The following is a 23,749-nucleotide window of genomic DNA, read 5'->3' on the forward strand; positions in this document are numbered from 1 at the left end:
CATCCCTCTGTAAGAGCAAATACCTCTGCCCAGGAGTTCAACGCTTCAGTATGTGACCCCCCAGGGCGAAGCCTATCCATTGACCGGTCCAACACCGCATTATAATCCCCAAGCACAATCAGAGGCACCGGAGGCAACGTTGCAACTCGTTTCATAATTTCATCCAACACATCCCTCTGAAAAGGGGGGGGGACATATACTCCTATCACAAGATAATCGATGCCTCTGATTGCAGCGTGTAGGATCACAAAACGCCCCATCATGTCAATCTGAACAGAGTAGGAACGGAAGGGGAGGGACCTCGCCACCAGAATTGACACACCTCTCGCTCTGGAACTATACACCGAATGATAAGCTGCTCCCACCCAAGGCTTCTTCAACGCTAGCAGCTTCCGCCCCTGCAGATGTGTCTCCTGCAATATCAACATATCAGGGTTATGCTTCTTTATAAAATTGAAGACAAGAGATCTTTTAATTTTATCATTTAGTCCCCTGACATTCCAGGAGACAAACCGACAGATAGCCATTACGGCGGAGTGTCAAAATTATACCATACGAGGAAAATGCACCACCCAAGCCATACATACACACAGTCATACCCATACATCAAGAATGCAGTAAAAACATCCCAAGCTGCCCAGAACAGCGGGCAAAACCCCCCACCCTGCCCAGATAACCCCAACCTATCCAAGCTTAAATAACCCATGAACAATCTCCTCTCTAGTAGATCAGGACGGGGAGGCCCGTGCTGCCACCCACCCCTCTAGGTAAACCCAAAAACTGAACCTAGGCAGTAGGGCAGCACAATTTTAGCACATTCAGCTCCCACATATAAAGTGACCATCCTGAACATAAAATAAGACTCTCAGTACACAAGTCCCATTATACTCAGCCCCTGCGGTCGAGCTAGTCGGACGCCTCCTCTGGGGTGGCAAAAAATTTCACCACTTCTCCATCCTGGACTCTGAGACGTGCTGGATACATCATGGCGTAGACAAGGCCTTTCTCCCTCAACCGAACTCTCACTGCTGTGAATTGCCTGCGTTGTTTCTGCACCTCTGTAGAGAAGTCCGGGTAGAAGGAAATCCGGACGTTATCAAAATGAATGTCCTTCATACGACGGGCCGTAGCCAGAATAGCGTCCCGATCCCTATAATTTAGCACTTTAAAGATAAAAGGACGTGGCGGGGCTCCAGGGGGCAAAGGACGAGTAGGGATCCTGTGCGCCCGCTCCACTGCAAAAGTCCCCGATAAGGTGATTGGGTTCAGGATTTGTTTGATAAGGCGCTCCGTAAATTCCTCAGGGGACGGACCCTCTGCCCTCTCCGGTAAGCCCATAATCCTAATATTATTTCTCCTGTTTCGATTTTCAGCGTCTTCCACTTTTGCCGCTAGGGTTTTAACTTGATTCTGCAAGGCACGGACCACCGAATCTTCACGTTGAACCGTATCTTCCACCTCTCCCAGCCTTCTCTCCACCTCAGTTGTTCTCTCACGGATCTTATCGATATCATGCCTGAGGAGGGTTAGGTCGGCCTGTACATGGTCAATTTTGACCGTGAGTGTCGTTTGGCAGTTAGTAATGGCCGCCATGACTTTTGCAAGATCCACCTCCGGACGTTCAGAAGAAGCCCCAGCATCGCGGCTATCTGTTTGGCTCATATTGTCGAGCATCAGCTTAGGAGGGATAGCAGGCCCTGAGGTGCCCGTTTTGCGGCCCATAAAATCTTCAGTACACCCCTCGCTTTGATATTATAAAAAAGGGGGGGAGAAGGAAGCAGCACTCCAGCAAACAGCGCCTGTGGCCTAGTATAAAGGATGCACCTCTCAGTGCTGCGGATCGCGTAGGCCCAGTGACCCCGACCGGCGTCACACCGCCCCAGGTAAGTCTCTATGGTGGTACAGGAGCAGCGAAGATTCTCTACCTGGAACGCTGGCTACAGAGGGAGAGGTGTCGCCTTCTTCAGCGCTGCGGCCAAGATGGCGCCCGCCGCGCCAAACGTGCAGGATACGCCGTGTCACCGTCCAGCCAGGGAAGAAGCCAAGGAACCCACCGGATTAAGCCTCCCGGCTCCTCTCGACCTCCGGAGCAGATAAGTATGGCAGGGAATCCCTTTTCACCAGGTCCCCCACCGATAGATCCGGCCAGCAGGCAGGGAAGCCGTCTGGTATGTAGGCCCGGCCCCAGGGTATTGTCCGGCAGCCGCCGCAGGTCACAGGGTCGGACAAAACATAGGGGGGACAGTCACAGAGACTCACTGAGGGTCTTTAGATAAAAAAAACAGGGTCCACCAGAGCGGATGGTCAGGATATGAGCAGGATAAAGCCGGAGCTGAAGCGACCTGCGTCTTCACTCCATGCCGGTCAGGCCACCACTATCTTGTTCTTTAAGTAAATTTCCAGGGACTGAATCTCCCGCCACTATTTGATATTTTCACGACAACCTTCGAATGCAGGTTTAAGAGTATCTGTACTAAGGGAAAATTTACTGATGTCCCATTCAGAAAATGCTTCTTTTGCTTCATTAATCAATGCCTCGCAAGAAAAGTGCCAGACAAGAAGGCAACCATAGTATACAAAAACCAAATCACAGTTCAATAGGGTCAGAGAATTGAAATACCCATATGCATTCATACAACAGTTATCCTAGGGTCACTACTTCACACTATTACATTTAAAACGTTCATTTTATTATTTCTCTTAAAAGTTAACTTATTCCAAAAAAATAAGGAAAGAAAAGACCACACACCCTTTTCCCCCAAGAAACAAGCAATTAGAGCTGCTGGTGTGCATAGTATTAGTAGTGTCCATGCTTATAATTGCTTTATGGAGTGGGGCTGCAGTGAGTGTGTGACTATGAGTAGCCCAAGTATTGCTGATATTGTTATTCTCCACAAATGTGTCTGGAGAGCGATGAAATAGGTACTTCTCATAGTATCATCATACTTTTCAAGTTCTCCAAAGTTTTTTGGATAATAGTGAATATACCACAAAGTGTTAAAAGCTGCTTTCCAAGATTTTTTAAACTGTTGACCTATCCTCTGGATAATTCATCAGTACCTGATCAGTGGGGGGGAGGGTTTGACATCTGGGACCCCCGCAGATCAGCTGTTTGAGAAGGCAGTGGTGCTCATAGTATTTCTCCGGCCTTCTCTAAGCTCCAAGCACAGCGCCATACATTTTTAGTGGTCATTCTTGGTATCGCAGCTCAGCACCATTCACTTCATGGGGCTGCTCCTAAGCCATGTGACCGATGAATGTGACATCACATGGCCTAGGGAAAGCTGCGAGAAGGATGTGGTGCTGACGTGCCTTCTCAAACAGCTGATTGGAGGGGACCCCAGGTGTCAGACTCCCACCGATCAGATAGTAATGACTTATCCAAAGGATAGGCCATCAGCTCAAACATCTTGGAAAACCCCATTAAAGTCACTGTGATATTTCAATTGGTATTGCAGCATTCCTGTCATACAAGCCTAGCATTCAGTGCAGGTTGCTCTGGTGGAGTCTAGTCCGGCTGCAGTCCGTATGCCAGATCATCCCTATGCTGAAGTACACCAGCTCTTAAAATGATTGTCTACACGCTTTGTCAAGAGTATAGAGCAGGGATGGCCAACCTGAGGCACTCCAGCTGTTGCAAAACTACAACTCTCTGCATGCCCAGGCTACCTACCGCTATCAGCCTACAGCAGGGCATGGTGGGAGTTGTAGTTTTTCAACAGCTGGAGAGCCTCAGGTTGGCCATGCCTGGTATAGAGGCTTATGCAGTGTAATCGAGGGTGTGGGATGTATTTATAGGCTGGTGGTGATGTCATCAATGAGGTAACATCCCACTGGACCAATCAGGAGCTTCCACATGATGGGCATGTTTTAGCTGTGGAGCGACATTTCTCCCGGCCTATTGTGTAGCAGAATCATAAGAGTATTGGAAGCTGTCTCCCATCCTACCTTCTACCTAATGCATGCTGTTTAGAAAGCAGTCTACCATTCCCCATGTTACCCTAGGGCAGTGATGGCGAGCCTTTTAGAGACCGAGTACCCAAACTGCCGCCGAAAAAACCCACTTATTTATCGCAGAGTGCCAACACGGGTATTTAACCTGAACACTACAGTCCAGTATACTATATCTTCCATGTACTTTATCATTTCGCTATAATATCCTGCCTACATTTAGTGCTGCCTGTGCTGTTCATAGTGTGCCCTGCGCTGATGAATGGCAGGAAAAGTCCAAGGCATATTGGTACATCATAGACTTTTTCCAGGGTGCAGGTGCCCACAGAGAGGGCTCTGAGTGCCGCCTCTGGCACCCGTACCATAGGTTCGCCACCACTGCCCTAGTGCATGCTGCATAGCACCATTCTTTTACCATCCTAGGTCATGCCGTTTAGTATTGGATTTCATTTGTTTATAACCTGCAGCTCTCCAGATGTTGCAAAACTACAACTCCCAGCATGCCCAGACTGCCTACAGCTATCAGCCTACAGCAGGGCATGGTGGGAGATGTAGTTTTACAACAGCTGGAGAGCCGCAGGTTGGTCATGACTGGTTTATATGATGCACTGCAGCGCAGGTTCCTAAAGCAGAGAATTTTACATTTGTATAGGGATCGATAGGGTATGGGATATGGGGTAGACTGCACATGATAATAGGATAGTGTATCAAAGGTGTCTGTAATTATATCCAACTATTATTATTACAAAAGACAACCGAAAAAATGGCAGTGGTCCAAAATGAAATGATTTTCACATTAACTAGATCCCAAAACAGCAAACTATACGAAAATAGCCCGTATGTAATTATACTGATCCTATTAGGAATTCACAGTACTCAGGGGTTAACTATTCCCTATGGTTAATTCTTTTTTTTGTTGATGAAGTAAAAATACTCCAGCCAATACTCACTATTAGTGGTGGTCTGGATGATATATCAGGATGATAAGAAACTTACCATAAACATTCAAATGAGGTTAGATCAAAGTTCCTTATAAAAATGCTGCAAAGGAGAACCCTTCATTTATACTTAAAGGGGAGAAGGAGTCCGGTCTATATATCCATTTTATCTCTTGAAATAGGCGTTTGTCAATATCAACTTTTCTGTTGGCAGATACCCCAACTCGGAGAATAATAATATTAGCAAATCATTTGTTTCTCGGGGGTTGTGAATAAATTGGTCACCAATGTATAAATAAATAAATATATATTATGTGGCCCCCAAAGGTGCCAAAGACTTTTTAAAAGTGATTCTACAGGATTATAAAAAGAAGCAACGCCACACCTGCCCATTAGTTGTGTCTGGTACTGCAGCTCAGGTCCACGGAAGTGAATGTGCTGTAATACCACAGACAACCAGGTACGCTGCCATTTTTGGAAGAAAGCAGACACGTTTTTCTAATCTTTAAAGGGGTTCTGCACTTTGTTTTAACTGATAATCTATCCTCTGGATAGATCATCAGCATCTGATCGGCGGGGGTCCCACACCCGGGACCCCCGCCGATCAGCTGTTTGAGAAGGCAGCGGCGCTCCAGCAGCGCCGCGGCCTTCTCACGGTTTACCGCAGGCCCAGTGACGTCACGACTAGTATCAACTAGCGTGGGCGGGGCTAAGATCTGTTCCCTTGAATGGAGCTTAGCCCCGCCCATGCTGGTTGATACTAGTCGTGACGTCACTGGGCCAGCGGTAAACAGTAAGAAGGCTGCGGCGCTGCTGGAGCGCCGCTGCCTTCTCAAACAGCTGATCGGCGGGGGTCCCGGGTGTCGGACCCCCGCCGATCAGATGCTGATGATCTATCCAGAGGATAGATCATCAGTTAAAACAAAGTGCAGAACCCCTTTAATAACCCCCTTGAACCTGTACCCACCTTTAATTACAAATAATGCTGGAATGGAGCGGGTGTGATTCATCTCCTTTGCAGATGTCCAACCATAGAGCAAAGAAATAGCAGACATAAATGCTAAATATAATATATCCATGCTGTGGAGGTCACTGTTAAGGGGGCAGGCTGCTTGGGGGGGGTCACTGTTAAGGGGATGGGGCCCTGTGGAGGTCACTGTTAAGGGATAGATTGCTGTGGAGGGTCACTGTAAAGGGTGCAGGCCACTGTGGAGGTCAGTGTTAAGGTGTCAGAGTACTGTGGAGGTCAATGTTAAAGGGGCAAGGTGCTGTGAAAGTCACTGTTAAGGGGGTGGGCCACTGTGGAGGACCAGTGTTAAGGGAATGGGCCACTGTGGAGAACACTGTTATGGGGGCGGGGGGCTGTAAAGGTCACAGTTAATGGGGTGGGGCACTGTGGAGGTGACTGTTAAAGGGGCAGGCTGCTGTGGAGGTCAAAGTTAAGGGGGTGGGCTGCTATGGAGGTCACTATAAAGGGGAGGGGTGCTGTAGAGGTCTTTGAACCTCACACACAAACATTAAAATAAATAGTTGAAATATACCCGTGTGAAGCCGGGTCATCCTGCTAGTACAATATATATATTATCAATTGTTAGTGTTCTGGGACAGGGAACGAGTGATGACAATCTTAATACAGCGATATGGAATACGATGGCGCTATATAAATAAATAAATACAATTCACATCTCACGGAAAATGTAATTATTATAATTGCAAAGAACTGTTATTCGAAAGGGTCATTCACTGAGGAGAGCTATACGGTAGATATAGAATCCTATGGAAACGTATTGCTATGTCTGTATGATGAGGCCTGGCGGCACTACCGGGGCTGTGTCTGCTCCAGCTGCACAGCAGTGCAGGTATTTCTACAGCAGCGTTCTTCGGTTTCTCTGCCTCCCCTGCTCCTTCAGTCTCTGAATCAGCCTGTGCACTGACATCAGCAGAGTGTGTGTGAGGGGGGAGAGGGGAGACGCAGGCGTATTGCACATGGGTGGGGAGGGGAGAGCTGTTGAGCAGAGCTGCCTAAGGCATCCTTCTTCACCTACTGTATTGCCTGCTCTGCCTCTCCTAGCGAAGATATTAACCTATTCTGCAGACACCACCCAGTTAACCCACATCTCTTCCTGCATCTCCAGCCTCCATTCAGCATCGCAGTCTCCAGAGCAGACACACAGGACCAAGAGAAGAGAAGACCATCCTGCAGAAAGGGATTTGGCTGCTCTTTTTCCTGGTCCTGTCTCCTGGTCCTTCCCCGAGCATCATGTCTGCAGGGGGAGATTTTGGAAACCCACTGAGGAAATTCAAGCTGGTATTTCTAGGAGAGCAGAGCGGTAAGTGCCGTTACTTTATCCAAGGTACCTCGCTGCTTTTTCTTTCCACAATAGGCTCCAGTACAGGTAATACTATATTGTATTTCCCCATATAGACAGGTAGATGGGATTTACACCACCTACCAACCTTTCTTCATCACTGAGAATATTTCATCCTCATATAGTCAAAGCCCCCAAACCCATTTATAACCGAGGGGGACGAACAGGTGAGGTTTATCCCCTCCCACATTGACGCAGAAGTGTCGCCCCATACCGGTTGCCCTGTCTTGCGGGGATATAATAGGGTAACTAACATTTTGGTAAAATTTTATTTCAGATCTTATAATTAATTTGGTTTAGGTATCATCATTAAATTGGCTGAAGGGGTTGCCCATTGTAGAAATTTCAATGCCCTCTAATACCAGTCAGACCATTACTCCACATCATACATTACTTGTATTGAGCCAGGGCCTAATGCTTCTGTTAGAAGCTTCTCGTAAGACAGACGGTAATTAGATTTTTTTTTTTTCTTGAAGAGACATAGAAAGAGTTACTGCACCCTTAAAACCGCCTGATACCCACAGCATTATTTTATTACACAGCAGGTTGCAGGCTTCCTATGGTGTAATGTACATTTTTTTCAGTCGGACACACCCTTAATGACTCCTGGGATATGTACAGGAGACACAGACGCTTCTGTTATCTGTAGAGCAGGGGAAGATGTGTTAGTCCAAGGCGGTGGTAGACATACCTATATAGTTATTATACCGTATTAATCCCCTATACATAAAGTAGTGAATTACTTTATATTTACTGATGTCTAGCAAGATGGAGCAGAAAACTAGCTGCTGTTTTAGGGGTTATTAATTGAAGGGGGAAAAAAACAGATCAATAGATATTAACCGGCTTCATACCAATGGCTTCAACTCAACAGTGACTGCTGTCTGCTAAACTAGGTCTACGGTTAATGGTTAATTACAAGACTGATGACTAGCTTCAACTTTCTTGAGGTTTTAGGAATGTACAGTGGATTTATTCATAGTATAATGCATCAAGATGATCAAAGACTCCACAGTGATTCAGCCAAACTGTGCTGAGATGATCTTTGTGTGGACCATACCATTGTTTCAGAGTCAGACCTTTGGAAATCTGACGCATCAATCACAAAAAATTATCAACCTGTTTTTTATACGACATATAATATAACAAGTGGGGAATTTTACATATGGTGCATGGTAAAATGAATCTTAGGGCTTTCACCACCATCTTAAAAATTGTACCTCAAGGAAAGGACTGGCTTCAGGTGTATGTGGACCCTTGATTTGGCAAGTTTAATGCATGTTCACCATCTGCCCTGACGGCTGACGCTGACTCCACCTGGGTGTATATACTAAATCTGATGTATATGTGATCATGGTTCAGGAATTTCCACCTAAAATAAACCCAGGAACTTGAGCCACGGTGATTCCAACAGCAAAGAGTACATTCTGCCTTTGGTAAAGCTTGGAGATGTCATTGCATTTGAGACAAACTGATATTGAGTTCAGTGGATCTGAATCACCACCCTTGTATATTAGACATTTTCTGTGACAGTAATCTCCAAGCAGCACTGAAGAGGTTCAGGTATTTTACAGAACATGATGGGAGTTGTGGTTTTGCTTAGTTGAAATAGTGGGGTTCAAGGATTAGATAGGCAGGGGCGTTGCTAGGGTCTGAAAACATCCGGGGCATAAGCCCACTGTGTTGAAATTGCACATTAAAGGCATGCTTAAAGGGGTGTTCTGATTTACGCAAATGAAGTGCAATACTACAGACTGCAGTCATCATATAATACAACATTCGGTAACTTTCCAATATCTGTTATGTTTCATTTCCTAACCACTGCAGAAATCTTTAATATTGATGGGAGTGGACCCTGGGCAACCCCACAAATCATCCCCCCACCCCCCTTCTACTTGTTCCGCTGAACCGCTACTTGCGGGCTGCACGGGCATGAGTTCAGTCACTTTGGAGCACAATCCCGTCCTGCGGCGCGTGATCCCGCGAGACCCATGACCTCCCACGGCGGGTCTTGCGGGATCATGCGCGCATGACTGGATTGCGCACCGAAGTGACTGAACTCATGCCCGTGCAGCCCGCAAGTAGCGGATCAGAGCAACAAGTACAAGGGGGGTGGGGGGATGATCTGTGGTGGGTTGCCCAGGTCCAATCAATATTAAAGGGCCCTCTGATAGGCCTCTGATGATGTTGTCTACTAAAGTCACATTATATCACTTGCAGATGTTGTGAATGGTCAGTCCACTTTTTTAAAATCAGAATGGTCGACACTAAATAATCAGATCATAGATTGTCCTACTGTGAGACCCCCTAGTTATCTTTGTGGGCCCTTGACAGCAAGTATTTTCAATTTCTCAGCAGCGCCACCACAGGGAAAATCAAGCCTTGTAACCAGTGGTCCATTCCATTCATCTTAGCTGAGTGTGTATGTTTTCTGAATTGGATGGGGAAGAAAACTGGTGCCGGACACCTCTGGTGGCTTTTATCCTCAAGAACAAAAGGTTCAGGCACTTGAAATCCAACTACCCAATCCTTATCTACCCCAATGTCTGGTGTGGGAAAGGCGGGCTGCCCCTATACACATAAAATGGTTGCAGATTCTTGCTGAAAATCGGGCAAGACACATCTAACTTATATTACCAGCTTAGGCTACTTTCACATTAGCGGCAGCCTTCACCGGCAGGCTGTTCTGGCGGGTGAACAGCCTGCTGGATCCGTTTTACTAGCAGCAATACGGATCGGGCAGGCTGTTCACCCGCCGGAGAAGGCTGCCGCTAATGTGAAAGTAGCCTTAAAGTGGTTTTCTGGGATTCTTTGACTGAAGACCTATCCTCTGAATAGGTCATCTGTATCTGATTGGTGGGGGTACAACCCTGTCAATCAGCTGTTTGAGAAGGCAACAGTGCTTGCAGTACTACCGCGGCCTTCTCTCAGCTCACCTAGCACAGCACTGTACATTGTATAGCGGCTGTGCGTGGTATCGCAGCTCAGCCCCATTCACTTCTATGGAGCTGGGCTGCACCTAGTGTTGGGCTCGAATATTCGAATAGCAAATATTAATCGAGAATGTCGGCACTTCGAGAATTCTCGAATGTTTAGAATATAGTGATATATATTCGTATTTTCGAATATTCTAGATTTTTTTATCTGAACCCATGATCCCGCCCTGCTTCTTGCTTGTGGGCCAATGAGAAGGCAGCAATGTCTTTGTCTGAGCTTAGCAACATCCCTAGCAACCAATAGGAAAGTTGCCTACCCCTTACTATATAAGAGCCTGCCCAGCAGCCATTTTCTACAGTTTTTTACAGTTCTAAGAGAGAGAGAAGTGTCATTGCTGTGCTCTGTGCTTTCCACTCATTACATTAGATAGTTAGTTAGTTAGTTAGTTAGTTAGTTAGCTTATATATATAATACAGATAGTTAGTGGGAGATAGTCAGTGTAGGTTAGATAGTGATATAGTGTAGCTGATAGGTTCCAGTGCAGGGTGTTAGGTAGTGTGATAGGTTCTGCTGTCCATACATACATGCTACAGACACAGTGCTGTGATGTCACAACAATACAGTAATATCTACTCAGACCTGCTAAAATGTGAAGTTGCACGTATTGAGCCAAAATATGCGCATCATTAATTGCTGATTAGCGCAATTGCGAATATATTGGAGCACTCTATCTGCATATAAAGCTATTGTAATGTTCTGCCGTGCCAACCATTTTCTCCAGTTTTAAGAAACTTCTAGCGCGTTTTACGTGAATATTACATTGCCTATTTTCGCAATCAAGAAAATAATAGCGACGTCTCAAATTCGCGAATATATGACGAATATTCTACAAAATCTTCGTGAAATATCGCAAATTCGAATATTGCCCCTGCCACTCATCACTAGCACCTAGATCATGTGGCTGATAAATGTGTTGTCACTGGCCTAGGGAAAGCTGAGTGAAGGTTGTGGTGCTACCGCCAGTGCCGCTGCCTTCTCAAACAGCTGATCGACGGCAGTCCCGAGTGTCAGACCCCCGACGATCAGATACTGATGACCTATCCAGAGGATAGTTCATCAGTAAAATTATCTCAGAAAACCCCTTTAATACACAGATGGGTCAGGTCCTTCAATGATAGACATACGTTTTGAAGCCATTTCTGCTCGAACTAATTGAGAATAGTCCCAAATTAAGGATCCTCCCATATTAACTAAGACTGCCCTAATGGGATATTTAAAACTAGGCTCCCAAAACCAGGCTACCCCTTTATGTTTCCTTAGGAGGAAGAAGATTGTACATTTAGAGCATTCAATCTCAATAGAAGGGAGGTCCAGTCACCTTGCATGGAGAATATATGAGCATTGAAGGACGGACACTAAATGGCACATGGCTGTCTCGTGAGCCTTTCACATTAAGAATATTTGCCCGCTTTGTATAACACATAAAGCTTCAGGTCAGAGGTGACAGCTCTGGACTAATATTTAGGGACCCTTTGACCCGGGACAATCTTTATTCCTAGAAGCTTTTATGTGCAGCTGTTATTAGAACGAGGCTTGTGTATATGGACAGAGGCGATGGTGGAGGAGTATGTGTGTATATATAGCATATAACAGCAGCTGTATCTTTATTATCCCTCCTTCGTTATATAGGCCACTATATTCTACAACACTGTGTGGTATTCATTCATTTCAGTTACTTTTGCAAATGTCATTTATCAAAGTCGTGCACAATACACTCTGGCCTACTTAGGCTGCTTTCACATGGAGGGAAATTTATCAAAACTGGAGCAAAGGAAAACTGGCTTAGTTGCCCACAGCAACCAATCAGATTCCACCTTTTTTTTTCCCAGAGGTTCCTTGGAAAATGAAAGCTGGAATCTGATTGGTTGCTATGGGCAACTAAGCCAGTTTTCCTTTGCACCAGTTTTGATGAAGGTTGCGTCTGATATATACCTCCTGCTCATGCCACAGTATATACGCACAGTATGAAAATCACAAAAGACTGCATTCTGTCATATAATTTGTTATGTGCCAGGTGGAAAGGATTGGATCCTGACTATAGTCTGGCGTTTCGGTCGTGTTGTGAACCTTGGTCACACAGTCACGGTCTTTATTCCCAAAAAAATCGATATCTTGTGATATACTTGTCTTACTGCGTGTGTCAGTATGGAATAGTACAGTTTGCAGCAAACATAAACTGCAAACATACATGTACTGTGAAAGTTGCCCTGAAAAAGAGTGATCGTTGATAGGTGGCACTAGTAGCTGCATACTTCAGGCAATTCTCCCAACTTACGAAAATCGCAAAGAGGGACAATATGTGTGGCGTGCATCACAGCAATCTTTTCTTACTAGGCCACGCCTCTGAGTACGCCCAAAGCATAACACCGCGCAACAATGATTTTGCTATTGAGAGAAAAACATGTGATTTATACTAAAATGAGCGCACTGATTCCAAATATGAACTCGGAATTTGCCTGACGCGTCTAGATTTTAACCCCTTAAGGACCCTGGGATTTTCCATTTTTGCGTTTTCGTTTTTCACTCCCCGCCTTCCCATAGTCCTAATGTTTTTTTATTTTTCCATTCACATAGCCTTATAAGGGGGTTATTTTTTGCAGAACAAGTTGTACTTTCTAATGGCACCATTTACGGTTGCATACCATATAGTAGGAAGCGGGAAAAAAAATCCAAATGGGGTAGAATTGGGAAAAAATGCAATTCTGATAAAGGTTTTTATTATTTATTTTTTTACACTGTACACTATGCGGTAAAATTGACCTGTTATCTTCATTCTCCAGGTCAGTACGGTTACAACAATACCACACTTCTATAATTTCTTTTACATTTTAATACAGAAAAAAAAAAATGAAAACCTTTGAGGAAATTTTCTTTTTTAGAACCTTATTCTGACCCCTATAACTTTTTTGTAGTTATGTGCACGGGACTGTGTGAGGGTTCATTTTTTTGTGGAACGATCTGTTCTTTTCAGTGATAGCAATTTGAAGTGTGTGCGACTTTTTGATCACTTTTTATTAAAAATTTATTGGGTAGTTGAAGTGACATTTGCCGTATGCCATTAATATTGTTATATTTTAATAGTATGGGCATTTTCACACGCGGCAATGCCCATGATGTTTATTTTTTTATTGTTTAAATATTTTTATTTAAAGGAAAGGGGGGTGATTTGAATGTTTATTTTTTTATCTGTGGGTGACACTTATGGGGGATCTGTGGGTGACACTTATGGGGGATCTGTGGGTGACACTTATGGGGGATCTGTGGGTGACACTTATGGGGGATCTGTGGGGGACACTTATGGGGGATCTGTGGGGGACACTTATGGGGGATCTGTGGGGGACACTTATGGGGGATCTGTGGGGGACACTTATGGGGGGTCTGTGGGGGACACTTATGGGGGATCTGTGGGGGACACTTATGGGGGATCTGTGGGGGACACTTATGGGGGATCTGTGGGGGACACTTATGGGGGATCTGTGGGGGACACTTATGGGGGATCTGTGGGTGACACTTATGGGGGATCTGTGGGGGACACTTATGGGGGATCTGTGTATGACAGTTATGGGGGGGATCTGTGGGGGACACTTATGGGGATCTGTGTATGACAGTTATGGGGGGGATCTGTGGATGACACATATATAGCATCTTATGCTATGTGTCATCCACAGATCCCCTCCATAAGTGTCCCTGTAGTGAATGACCCTCAATACACGGGCTGGGGGCTGGCATCTGCTTTTATAATGACAGCGGGGCCCGTGCAGTGACTGTATTCTACTACACGGGCCCCGCTCACTGTACATTATTGTATCTCTAATAGTAAATTGTTATGCATATAATCGCATAATGAGCGCTGTGTATTACTTACAACTACAGTACAAGCGCTCGCCGCTCGGTAGGTAGCAGAGAGGAGGGAGGAGGCAGGCCGGGAGGACGGGCCCTGGCAGCATGAGTCATACGTCAGGCGCCTGCTTCATTCATAAAGTAGGCGGCGCAGGCGCGTGACGTATGACTCACGCTGCCAGCGCCCGTCCTCCCGGCCTGCCTCCTCCCTCCTCTCTGCTACCTACCGAGCGGCGAGCGCTTGTACTGTAGTTGTAAGTAATACACAGCGCTCATTATGCGATTATATGCATAACAATTTACTATTAGAGATACAATAATATACAGTGAGCGGGGCCCGTGTAGTAGAATACAGTCACTGCACGGGCCCCGCTGTCATTATAAAAGCAGATGCCGGCCCCCAGTCCCGCCTCCCTCACAGCTGATACACCCGCCGCACGGCATCGCGGCGGGTGTATCATTGAAAACTCGGCAAAATCAGCAGCATTCGCCGTATAAGACGCACTGCTATTTCCCCCCCACTTTTGGGGGGGGAAAAGTGCGTCTTATACGGCGAAAAATGCAGTAAGTATATAAGGCAAGCTGGACAGATTTTGATAAAGTGATCTGTTATAGTGCTATCAGTTTTGAAACTTAAGATGGATAAACACAAATGTTAACGATCCAGACAATTTCTGCTACATATGTGGCAAATACACTACTTATGATCAGCACAAGAATCTGACAAAGAGAGTGCGTCTTGCAGCTTGGGATGCATTTGTGCTAGTAGTGCACAACTTCCTTGGGAACAGACGAGCTGCAAACTATGCTGAATTAGTAGACAACATGCTTACAGCATATGAACAACTTGGCTGCCGAATGTCATTGAAAGTGCATTTCTTACATTCCCATCTTGACTTTTTCCCACCCAATTTGGGACACTTAAGTGACGAACATTGAGAGCGGTTCCATAAAGATATTTCTACAATGAAGAACAGGTATCAAGGCCGCTGGAATCCCAACATGATGGGGGGACTACTGCTGGGTTTTGCAATGGGAAAATATGACCGTTCACAAATGCAAAAGCAGATGCCTGAAGCACTATTAACAGTACTCGGCCTTGCTCAAGTAAGACTTTTAAACTGAAAAACGAGACTTTTTGAAATGTTGTTATTCCATTACATTTTCATACACTGTTTTACTACGCAAACTCGTTCTGTTCAAAATTATTCAATGCTTTGCAAGTGCTTAATTCATTTAGGCATACTTATGCATAGCAAAATTTTGGGACGTGTTACAACAATTCTGACTTCGGATTTGTAATCCGCACACTCAATTTAGTATAGGAAAAATGTTTTTTGCCCAGTAGCAGACAAAAAGTTTTTTATTTTATTTAGGTGAATAAAAGTTCCTTTTTTTTTTTTTTACAGCATTGCGCTTCAATATCTATTTAAATATTAGCTCATAAATCATCGGATTATAGATATTTTAAGGTCCAAATTGCAGCAAATAATGAAGTTCTGGTCTAGTATACAGTACAGGTAGAAGCCCTACAGATAGTTTAGTAAGGAGCAATTTAGTAAATGTAGTAATGCACATTTAAGCATTTTTCCCCAGGTCAAAAAGAGGGACATTTAAGGATCAAAGAGGGACAGAGGGACCTGGGTCAGAAAAAGGGACTATCCCTCCAAAAGAGGGACACTTGGGAGGTATGCTTCAGGGCATGTAGACCCGCCACCACCCCTTTCTGGGAACACCCACTTATGGACATAGTTTGTGTCAGCCCCATCCATTTTCGGTTCAGAACATCACAAATTTACCAGGGCTATGAAAATCAGGGACACTCCCGCCAAATTCGGGACAGTTAGCAACTATGTAGCTAGTGATCACTGATAGGCGGCACTAGTACCTGGTGACCAAAGATAGGTGGTAACTTGTACCTGGTGACCACAGATAAGTGTAACTAGTAGTGGATGATTACTAATAGATGGCACTAGTAGCTAGTATTCAGATAAATGTCATCTGTACTTGGTAATCACTTAAAGATGGTGTCGTAGCTGGTAATCACTAATATTTGGCACTAGTATCAAATAATCCCTTATAGATGGCACTAGATGGGGACTAGTAACAAGTGGCCACTAATAGATGGCACTAGTAACTGGTTATCACTAATTGGGGGCACTAGTAGCTGGTAATCTTTGATAGATGGCACTAGTAGCTGAATATCTGATAGATGGCACTAGTAGCTGATTAGCTGATGATCACTGATAGATGGCACGAGTAATTGGTGGCACTACCTGGTGATCTCTGAGAGATGGCACTAGTAGTGGGTGATCACTGATAGGTGGTACTACTAGTAGGTAATCACTGGATAGGTGGTAATAGTAGCTGGTAATCACTGATAGGTGGCACTAGTAGCTTGTATCACTAGGAGGTGATACTAGTTGCTAGTATCACTAGGAGGTGGCACTTATGGGGGATCTGTGGGTGACACTTATGGGGGATCTGTGGGGGACACTTATGGGGGATCTGTGGGGGACACTTATGGGGGATCTGTGGGGGACACTTATGGGGGATCTGTGGGGGACACTTATGGGGGATCTGTGGCGGACACTTATGGGGGATCTGTGGGTGACACTTATGGGGGATCTGTGGGGGACACTTATGGGGGATCTGTGGGGGACACTTATGGGGGATCTGTGGGGGACACTTATGGGGATCTGTGTATGACAGTTATGGGGGGGATCTGTGGATGACACATATATAGCATCTTATGCTATGTGTCATCCACAGATCCCCTCCATAAGTGTCCCTGTAGTGAATGACCCTCAATACACGGGCTGGGGGCTGGCATCTGCTTTTATAATGACAGCGGGGCCCGTGCAGTGACTGTATTCTACTACACGGGCCCCGCTCACTGTACATTATTGTATCTCTAATAGTAAATTGTTATGCATATAATCGCATAATGAGCGCTGTGTATTACTTACAACTACAGTACAAGCGCTCGCCGTTCGGTAGGTAGCAGAGAGGAGGGAGGAGGCAGGCCGGGAGGACGGGCCCTGGCAGCATGAGTCATACGTCAGGCGCCTGCTTCATTCATAAAGTAGGCGGCGCAGGCGCGTGACGTATGACTCACGCTGCCAGCGCCCGTCCTCCCGGCCTGCCTCCTCCCTCCTCTCTGCTACCTACCGAGCGGCGAGCGCTTGTACTGTAGTTGTAAGTAATACACAGCGCTCATTATGCGATTATATGCATAACAATTTACTATTAGAGATACAATAATATACAGTGAGCGGGGCCCGTGTAGTAGAATACAGTCACTGCACGGGCCCCGCTGTCATTATAAAAGCAGATGCCGGCCCCCAGTCCCGCCTCCCTCACAGCTGATACACCCGCCGCACGGCATCGCGGCAGGTGTATCATTGAAAACTCGGCAAAATCAGCAGCATTCGCCGTATAAGACGCACTGCTATTTCCCCCCCACTTTTGGGGGGGAAAAAGTGCGTCTTATACGGCGAAAAATGCAGTAAGTATATAAGGCAAGCTGGACAGATTTTGATAAAGTGATCTGTTATAGTGCTATCAGTTTTGAAACTTAAGATGGATAAACACAAATGTTAACGATCCAGACAATTTCTGCTACATATGTGGCAAATACACTACTTATGATCAGCACAAGAATCTGACAAAGAGAGTGCGTCTTGCAGCTTGGGATGCATTTGTGCTAGTAGTGCACAACTTCCTTGGGAACAGACGAGCTGCAAACTATGCTGAATTAGTAGACAACATGCTTACAGCATATGAACAACTTGGCTGCCGAATGTCATTGAAAGTGCATTTCTTACATTCCCATCTTGACTTTTTCCCACCCAATTTGGGACACTTAAGTGACGAACATTGAGAGCGGTTCCATAAAGATATTTCTACAATGAAGAACAGGTATCAAGGCCGCTGGAATCCCAACATGATGGGGGGACTACTGCTGGGTTTTGCAATGGGAAAATATGACCGTTCACAAATGCAAAAGCAGATGCCTGAAGCACTATTAACAGTACTCGGCCTTGCTCAAGTAAGACTTTTAAACTGAAAAACGAGAATTTTGGAAATGTTGTTATTCCATTACATTTTCATACACTGTTTTACTACGCAAACTCGTTCTGTTCAAAATTATTCAATGCTTTGCAAGTGCTTAATTCATTTAGGCATACTTATGCATAGCAAAATTTTGGGACGTGTTACAACAATTCTGACTTCGGATTTGTAATCCGCACACTCAATTTAGTATAGGAAAAATGTTTTTTGCCCAGTAGCAGACAAAAAGTTTTTTATTTTATTTAGGTGAATAAAAGTTCCTTTTTTTTTTTTTTACAGCATTGCGCTTCAATATCTATTTAAATATTAGCTCATAAATCATCGGATTATAGATATTTTAAGGTCCAAATTGCAGCAAATAATGAAGTTCTGGTCTAGTATACAGTACAGGTAGAAGCCCTACAGATAGTTTAGTAAGGAGCAATTTAGTAAATGTAGTAATGCACATTTAAGCATTTTTCCCCAGGTCAAAAAGAGGGACATTTAAGGATCAAAGAGGGACAGAGGGACCTGGGTCAGAAAAATGGACTATCCCTCCAAAAGAGGGACACTTGGGAGGTATGCTTCAGGGCATGTAGACCCGCCACCACCCCTTTCTGGGAACACCCACTTATGGACATAGTTTGTGTCAGCCCCATCCATTTTCGGTTCAGAACATCACAAATTTACCAGGGCTATGAAAATCAGGGACACTCCCGCCAAATTCGGGACAGTTAGCAACTATGTAGCTAGTGATCACTGATAGGCGGCACTAGTACCTGGTGACCAAAGATAGGTGTAACTTGTACCTGGTGACCACAGATAAGTGTAACTAGTAGTGGATGATTACTAATAGATGGCACTAGTAGCTAGTATTCAGATAAATGTCATCTGTACTTGGTAATCACTTAAAGATGGTGTCGTAGCTGGTAATCACTAATATTTGGCACTAGTATCAAATAATCCCTTATAGATGGCACTAGATGGGGACTAGTAACAAGTGGCCACTAATAGATGGCACTAGTAACTGGTTATCACTAATTGGGGGCACTAGTAGCTGGTAATCTTTGATAGATGGCACTAGTAGCTGAATATCTGATAGATGGCACTAGTAGCTGATTAGCTGATGATCACTGATAGATGGCACGAGTAATTGGTGGCACTACCTGGTGATCTCTGAGAGATGGCACTAGTAGTGGGTGATCACTGATAGGTGGTACTACTAGTAGGTAATCACTGGATAGGTGGTAATAGTAGCTGGTAATCACTGATAGGTGGCACTAGTAGCTTGTATCACTAGGAGGTGATACTAGTTGCTAGTATCACTAGGAGGTGGCACTAGTAGCAGATGATCACTGATAGATGGCACTAGTAGCTGGCATCACTAGAAGGTGACACTAGTAGCTGATATCACTAGGAGGTGACACTAGTAGCTGGTATCACTTGGAGGTGACAATAATAGCTGGTATCACTGGCAGGTGGCACTAGTAGCTGGTATCACTGTCAGGTGGCACTAGTAGCTGGTATCACTGGCAGGTGGCACTAGTATCTGGTATCACTAGGAGGTGACACTAGTAGCTGGTATCACTAGGAGGTGGCACTAGTAGCTGATAATCACTGAGAGGTGACACTAGTAGCTGGTATCACTAGGAGGTGACACTAGTAGCTGGCATCACTGTCAGGTGGCACTAGTAGCTGGCATCACTAGGAGGTGACACTAGTAGCTGGTATCACTGGCAGGTGACACTAGTAGCTGGTATCACTGGCAGGTGGCACTAGTAGCTGGCATCACTAGGAGGTGACACTAGTAGCTGGCATCACTAGGAGGTGACACTAGTAGCTGGTATCACTGGCAGGTGACACTAGTAGCTGGTATCACTGGCAGGTGGCACTAGTAGCTGGTATCACTGATAGGTGGCACTACTAGCTGGTATAACTAGGAGGTAGCACTAGTAGCATATGATCACTGATATGATCACTGCTGGCTGATAATCGCTGCTGCAGCATTTTTTTAGCAAAATATGACTAAGGCCTCATGCACACGACCGTATTTTTTTGCGGTCCGCAAAACGGGGTTCCGTTTTCCCGTGATCCGTGACCGTTTTTTCGTCCGTGGGTCTTCCTTGATTTTTGGAGGATCCACGGACATGAAAAAAAAGTCGTTTTGGTGTCCGCCTGGCCGTGCGGAGCCAAACGGATCCGTCCTGAATTACAATGCAAGTCAATGGGGACGGATCCGTTTGACGTTGACACAATATGGTGCCATTTCAAACGGATCCGTCCCCATTGACTTTCAATGTAAAGTCTGGAGTCCCTTTTATACCATCAGATCGGAGTTTTCTCCAATCCGATGGTATATTTTAACTTGAAGCGTCCCCATCACCATGGGAACGCCTCTATGTTAGAATATACTGTCGGATATGAGTTAGATCGTGAAACCTCATTTCCGACAGTATATTCTAACACAGAGGCGTTCCCATGGTGATGGGGACGCTTCTACTTAGAATATACTACAAACTGTGTACATGACTGCCCCCTGCTGCCTAGCAGCATCCGATCTCTTACAGGGGGCCGTGATCAGCACAATTAACCCCTCAGGTGCCGCACCTGAAGGGGTTAATTGTACTATCATATCCCCCTGTAAGAGATCAGGGCTGCCAGGCAGCAGGGGGCAGTCATGTACACAGTTTGTAGTATATTCTAAGTAGAAGCGTCCCCATCACCATGGGAACGCCTCTGTGTTAGAATATACTGTCGGAAATGAGGTTTCACGATCTAACTCATATCCGACAGTATATCCCTCCCCAGTTTGAATATCATTGGTGGCCAGTGCGGCCCCCCCCCCCCCTCCTCCCTCTATTGTAATAATTCGTTGGTGGCACAGTGTGCCCCCCCCTTCCTCCCTCTATTGTAATAATTCGTTGGTGGCACAGTGTGCGCCCCCCCCCTTCCTCCCTCTATTGTAATAATTCGTTGGTGGCACAGTGTGCGCCCCCCCCCCCTTCCTCCCTCTATTGTAATAAATCGTTGGTTGCACAGGGTGCGCCCCCCCTCCCTCTATAGCATTAACAACATTGGTGGCCAGTGTGCGGCCTCCCATCTCCCCCCCCCCCCCCGATCATTGGTGGCAGCGGGTTACTAGCAATAGTACAATAGTAAAAGATTCATACTTACCTGGGAGCTGCGATGTTCGTGTCCGGCCGGGAGCTCCTCCTACTAGTAAGTGACAGTTCATTTAGCAATGCGCCGCACAGACCTGAGGCTGTCACTTACCAGTAGGTGGAGCTCCCGGCCGGACACGAACATCGCAGCAGCAGCAGCCAGCAGCAGGTAAGTATGAATCTTCTACTATTGTACTATTGCTAAGTAACCATGGCAACCAGGACTGTAGTAGCGTCCCGGTTGCCATGGTTACCGATCGGAGCCCCAGCGATTAAACTGGGACTCCGATCGGAACTCCGCTGCCACCAACGATGGGGGGGGGGGGAGATGGGAGGCCGCACACTGGCCACCAATGTTGTTAATGCTATAGAGGGAGGGGGGGCCGATGGGGGGCGCACACTGTGCCACCAACGAATTATTACAATAGAGGGAGGGAGGGGGGGGCGCACACTGTGCCACCAACGAATTATTACAATAGAGGGAGGGGGGGGGGCCGCACTGGCCACCAATGATATTCAAACTGGGGAGGGGGGGGGAGGGTCTGCCCCCTGCTGCCTGGCAGCCCTGATCTCTTACAGGGGGCCGTGATCAGCACAATTAACCCCTTCAGGTGCCGCACCTGAAGGGGTTAATTGTGCTGATCACGGCCCCCTGTAAGAGATCGGATGCTGCCAGGCAGCAGGGGGCAGTCTTGTACACAGTTTGTAGTGTATTCTAACTAGAAGCGTCCCCATCACCATGGGAACGCTTCTGTGTTAGAATATACTGTCGGTTCTGAGTTTTCACGAAGTAAAAACTCAGGTTTGAGAAAGCTTTTATGCAGACGGATCTTCGGATCCGTCTGTATAAAAACTAACCTACGGCCACGGATCACGGACACGGATGCCAATCTTGTGTGCATCCGTGTTCTTTCACGGACCCATTGACTTGAATGGGTCCGTGAACCGTTGGCCGTGAAAAAAATAGGACAGGTCATATTTTTTTCACGGCCAGGAAACACGGCTCACGGATGCGGCTGCCAAACGGTGCATTTTCCGTTTTTTCCACGGACCCATTGAAAGTCAATGGGTCCGCGAAAAAAAACGGCACAACGGCCACGGATGCACACAACGGTCGTGTGCATGAGGCCTAATACTGTACATATTCTAATTACAGGTAATAAAGATTTTCATTATCCATATTATAAGGCTACAGGGAAACCCGTCTTAGCTGCCGTCATGAATACAGAGGCTGTCATTTATTATCATAAGCAGCATTTCTTAGAAAATTTTAATTAAACAGTAATTCTCTTGCTACAGGTATCATCGGTCAGGTTCACCCAGTTATTTGACAATACACATTAATGTGATGAATATTAAAGGGGTTCTCGAGGCTATGGATATTGATGACATCCTCTGTTTCCATTCACTGTTTAAGGGGCAATCACACGACTGTGTTTTGTGGTCCACAAAATGGATAACGGCCATGTGGACGTTGCATCATGGTGCAGACCTATTGACTTCAATGGATCCGTGGTCCGCGTGTTGCAGTGAAGTATAGGACTTATATATCCCATATTTTACGTTGTGGCCACGCAGATCCTATGCTTCACTGCAACACATGGACCACAGAAGAACCATTGAAGTCGAGGGGTCCGCACCATGATGCAGTGTGCACATGTCCGTTATTCGTATTTTGCAGATCCACGATTTGCGGACTGCAAAACACTGCAGTGGAAAAGCATGGGGGGTACCGGGTGTGGGTCTCCCACCAAACTGATACTGATGACTACTACCGAGGATGTCGTTGGTACAGTGTTAGTGTATGGAGTGGGCTCCTATGCTGCGGCAAGGAACAGGATTAGAGCTAACGCCAATTCCGTTTATTTAACCTCTCACATGGCACAACCAATAATGACCATGGCATCTGAGTGGTTAGACAGAGGAAGGGGACTCCCTCTGTCCTGTGATTGCAGCTCTTGCGGCAAAATTACAGGGCTTCAATCAATTGCTATGACAGCCTGAGGCCTTGTGAATGCTCCCAGAGCTGTCATAGTGACCTGCCTGCAAAGCCACGTGTAACGCCCCAGAGGTGCATTACCCCTTCTGCACCCTGCTACTATCTCTAATGGGTTAGTGTCATGTCATTTATGTATTTATTTCCAGGCCCTGTACAATGTGCATTCATAACCTTGTTATGTAACTGTTCAAGTGTAACATGCCCGGTTCACCAGCAGGTGGCAGCAAACATGGCAGAGCTATCTCACAGAGAATGGAGCTTTTCCTTCCATTCTAACACCCCCCTCTGTGGTGTGGTGGACATGTCCTGCTTGCTGCAGGGAGGGTAGAGTCCAGTTCCTAGTCATTTCAGCTTATCTCCTTCTAGGGGAAAGTCTAGCTTACCCCCTGCTAGGGAAAGGAAGCAGGAGCACAACCCTGTTGGACGAGCCCTGTCTGCACC

At 45.9% G+C, this 23,749-nt stretch overlaps 1 protein-coding gene across 1 annotated transcript in view; it reads left to right on the forward strand.

The window, feature by feature from the left end:
- Positions 1-6,996: 6,996 nt before the first annotated feature.
- The window catches only part of RAB6B (RAB6B, member RAS oncogene family), a 70,396-nt gene continuing 53,643 nt past the window's right edge, over positions 6,997-23,749 (forward strand). The window contains exon 1 of the mRNA XM_040427699.1: positions 6,997-7,219. Within this exon, the coding sequence (XP_040283633.1) occupies positions 7,150-7,219 (70 nt within the window). The 5' untranslated portion in view covers positions 6,997-7,149. The remainder of the gene's footprint in view (positions 7,220-23,749) is intronic.

The sequence above is a fragment of the Bufo bufo genome, chromosome 4 (assembly GCF_905171765.1).
Source record: "Bufo bufo chromosome 4, aBufBuf1.1, whole genome shotgun sequence".
In the NCBI taxonomy this organism is placed as follows: domain Eukaryota; kingdom Metazoa; phylum Chordata; class Amphibia; order Anura; family Bufonidae; genus Bufo; species Bufo bufo.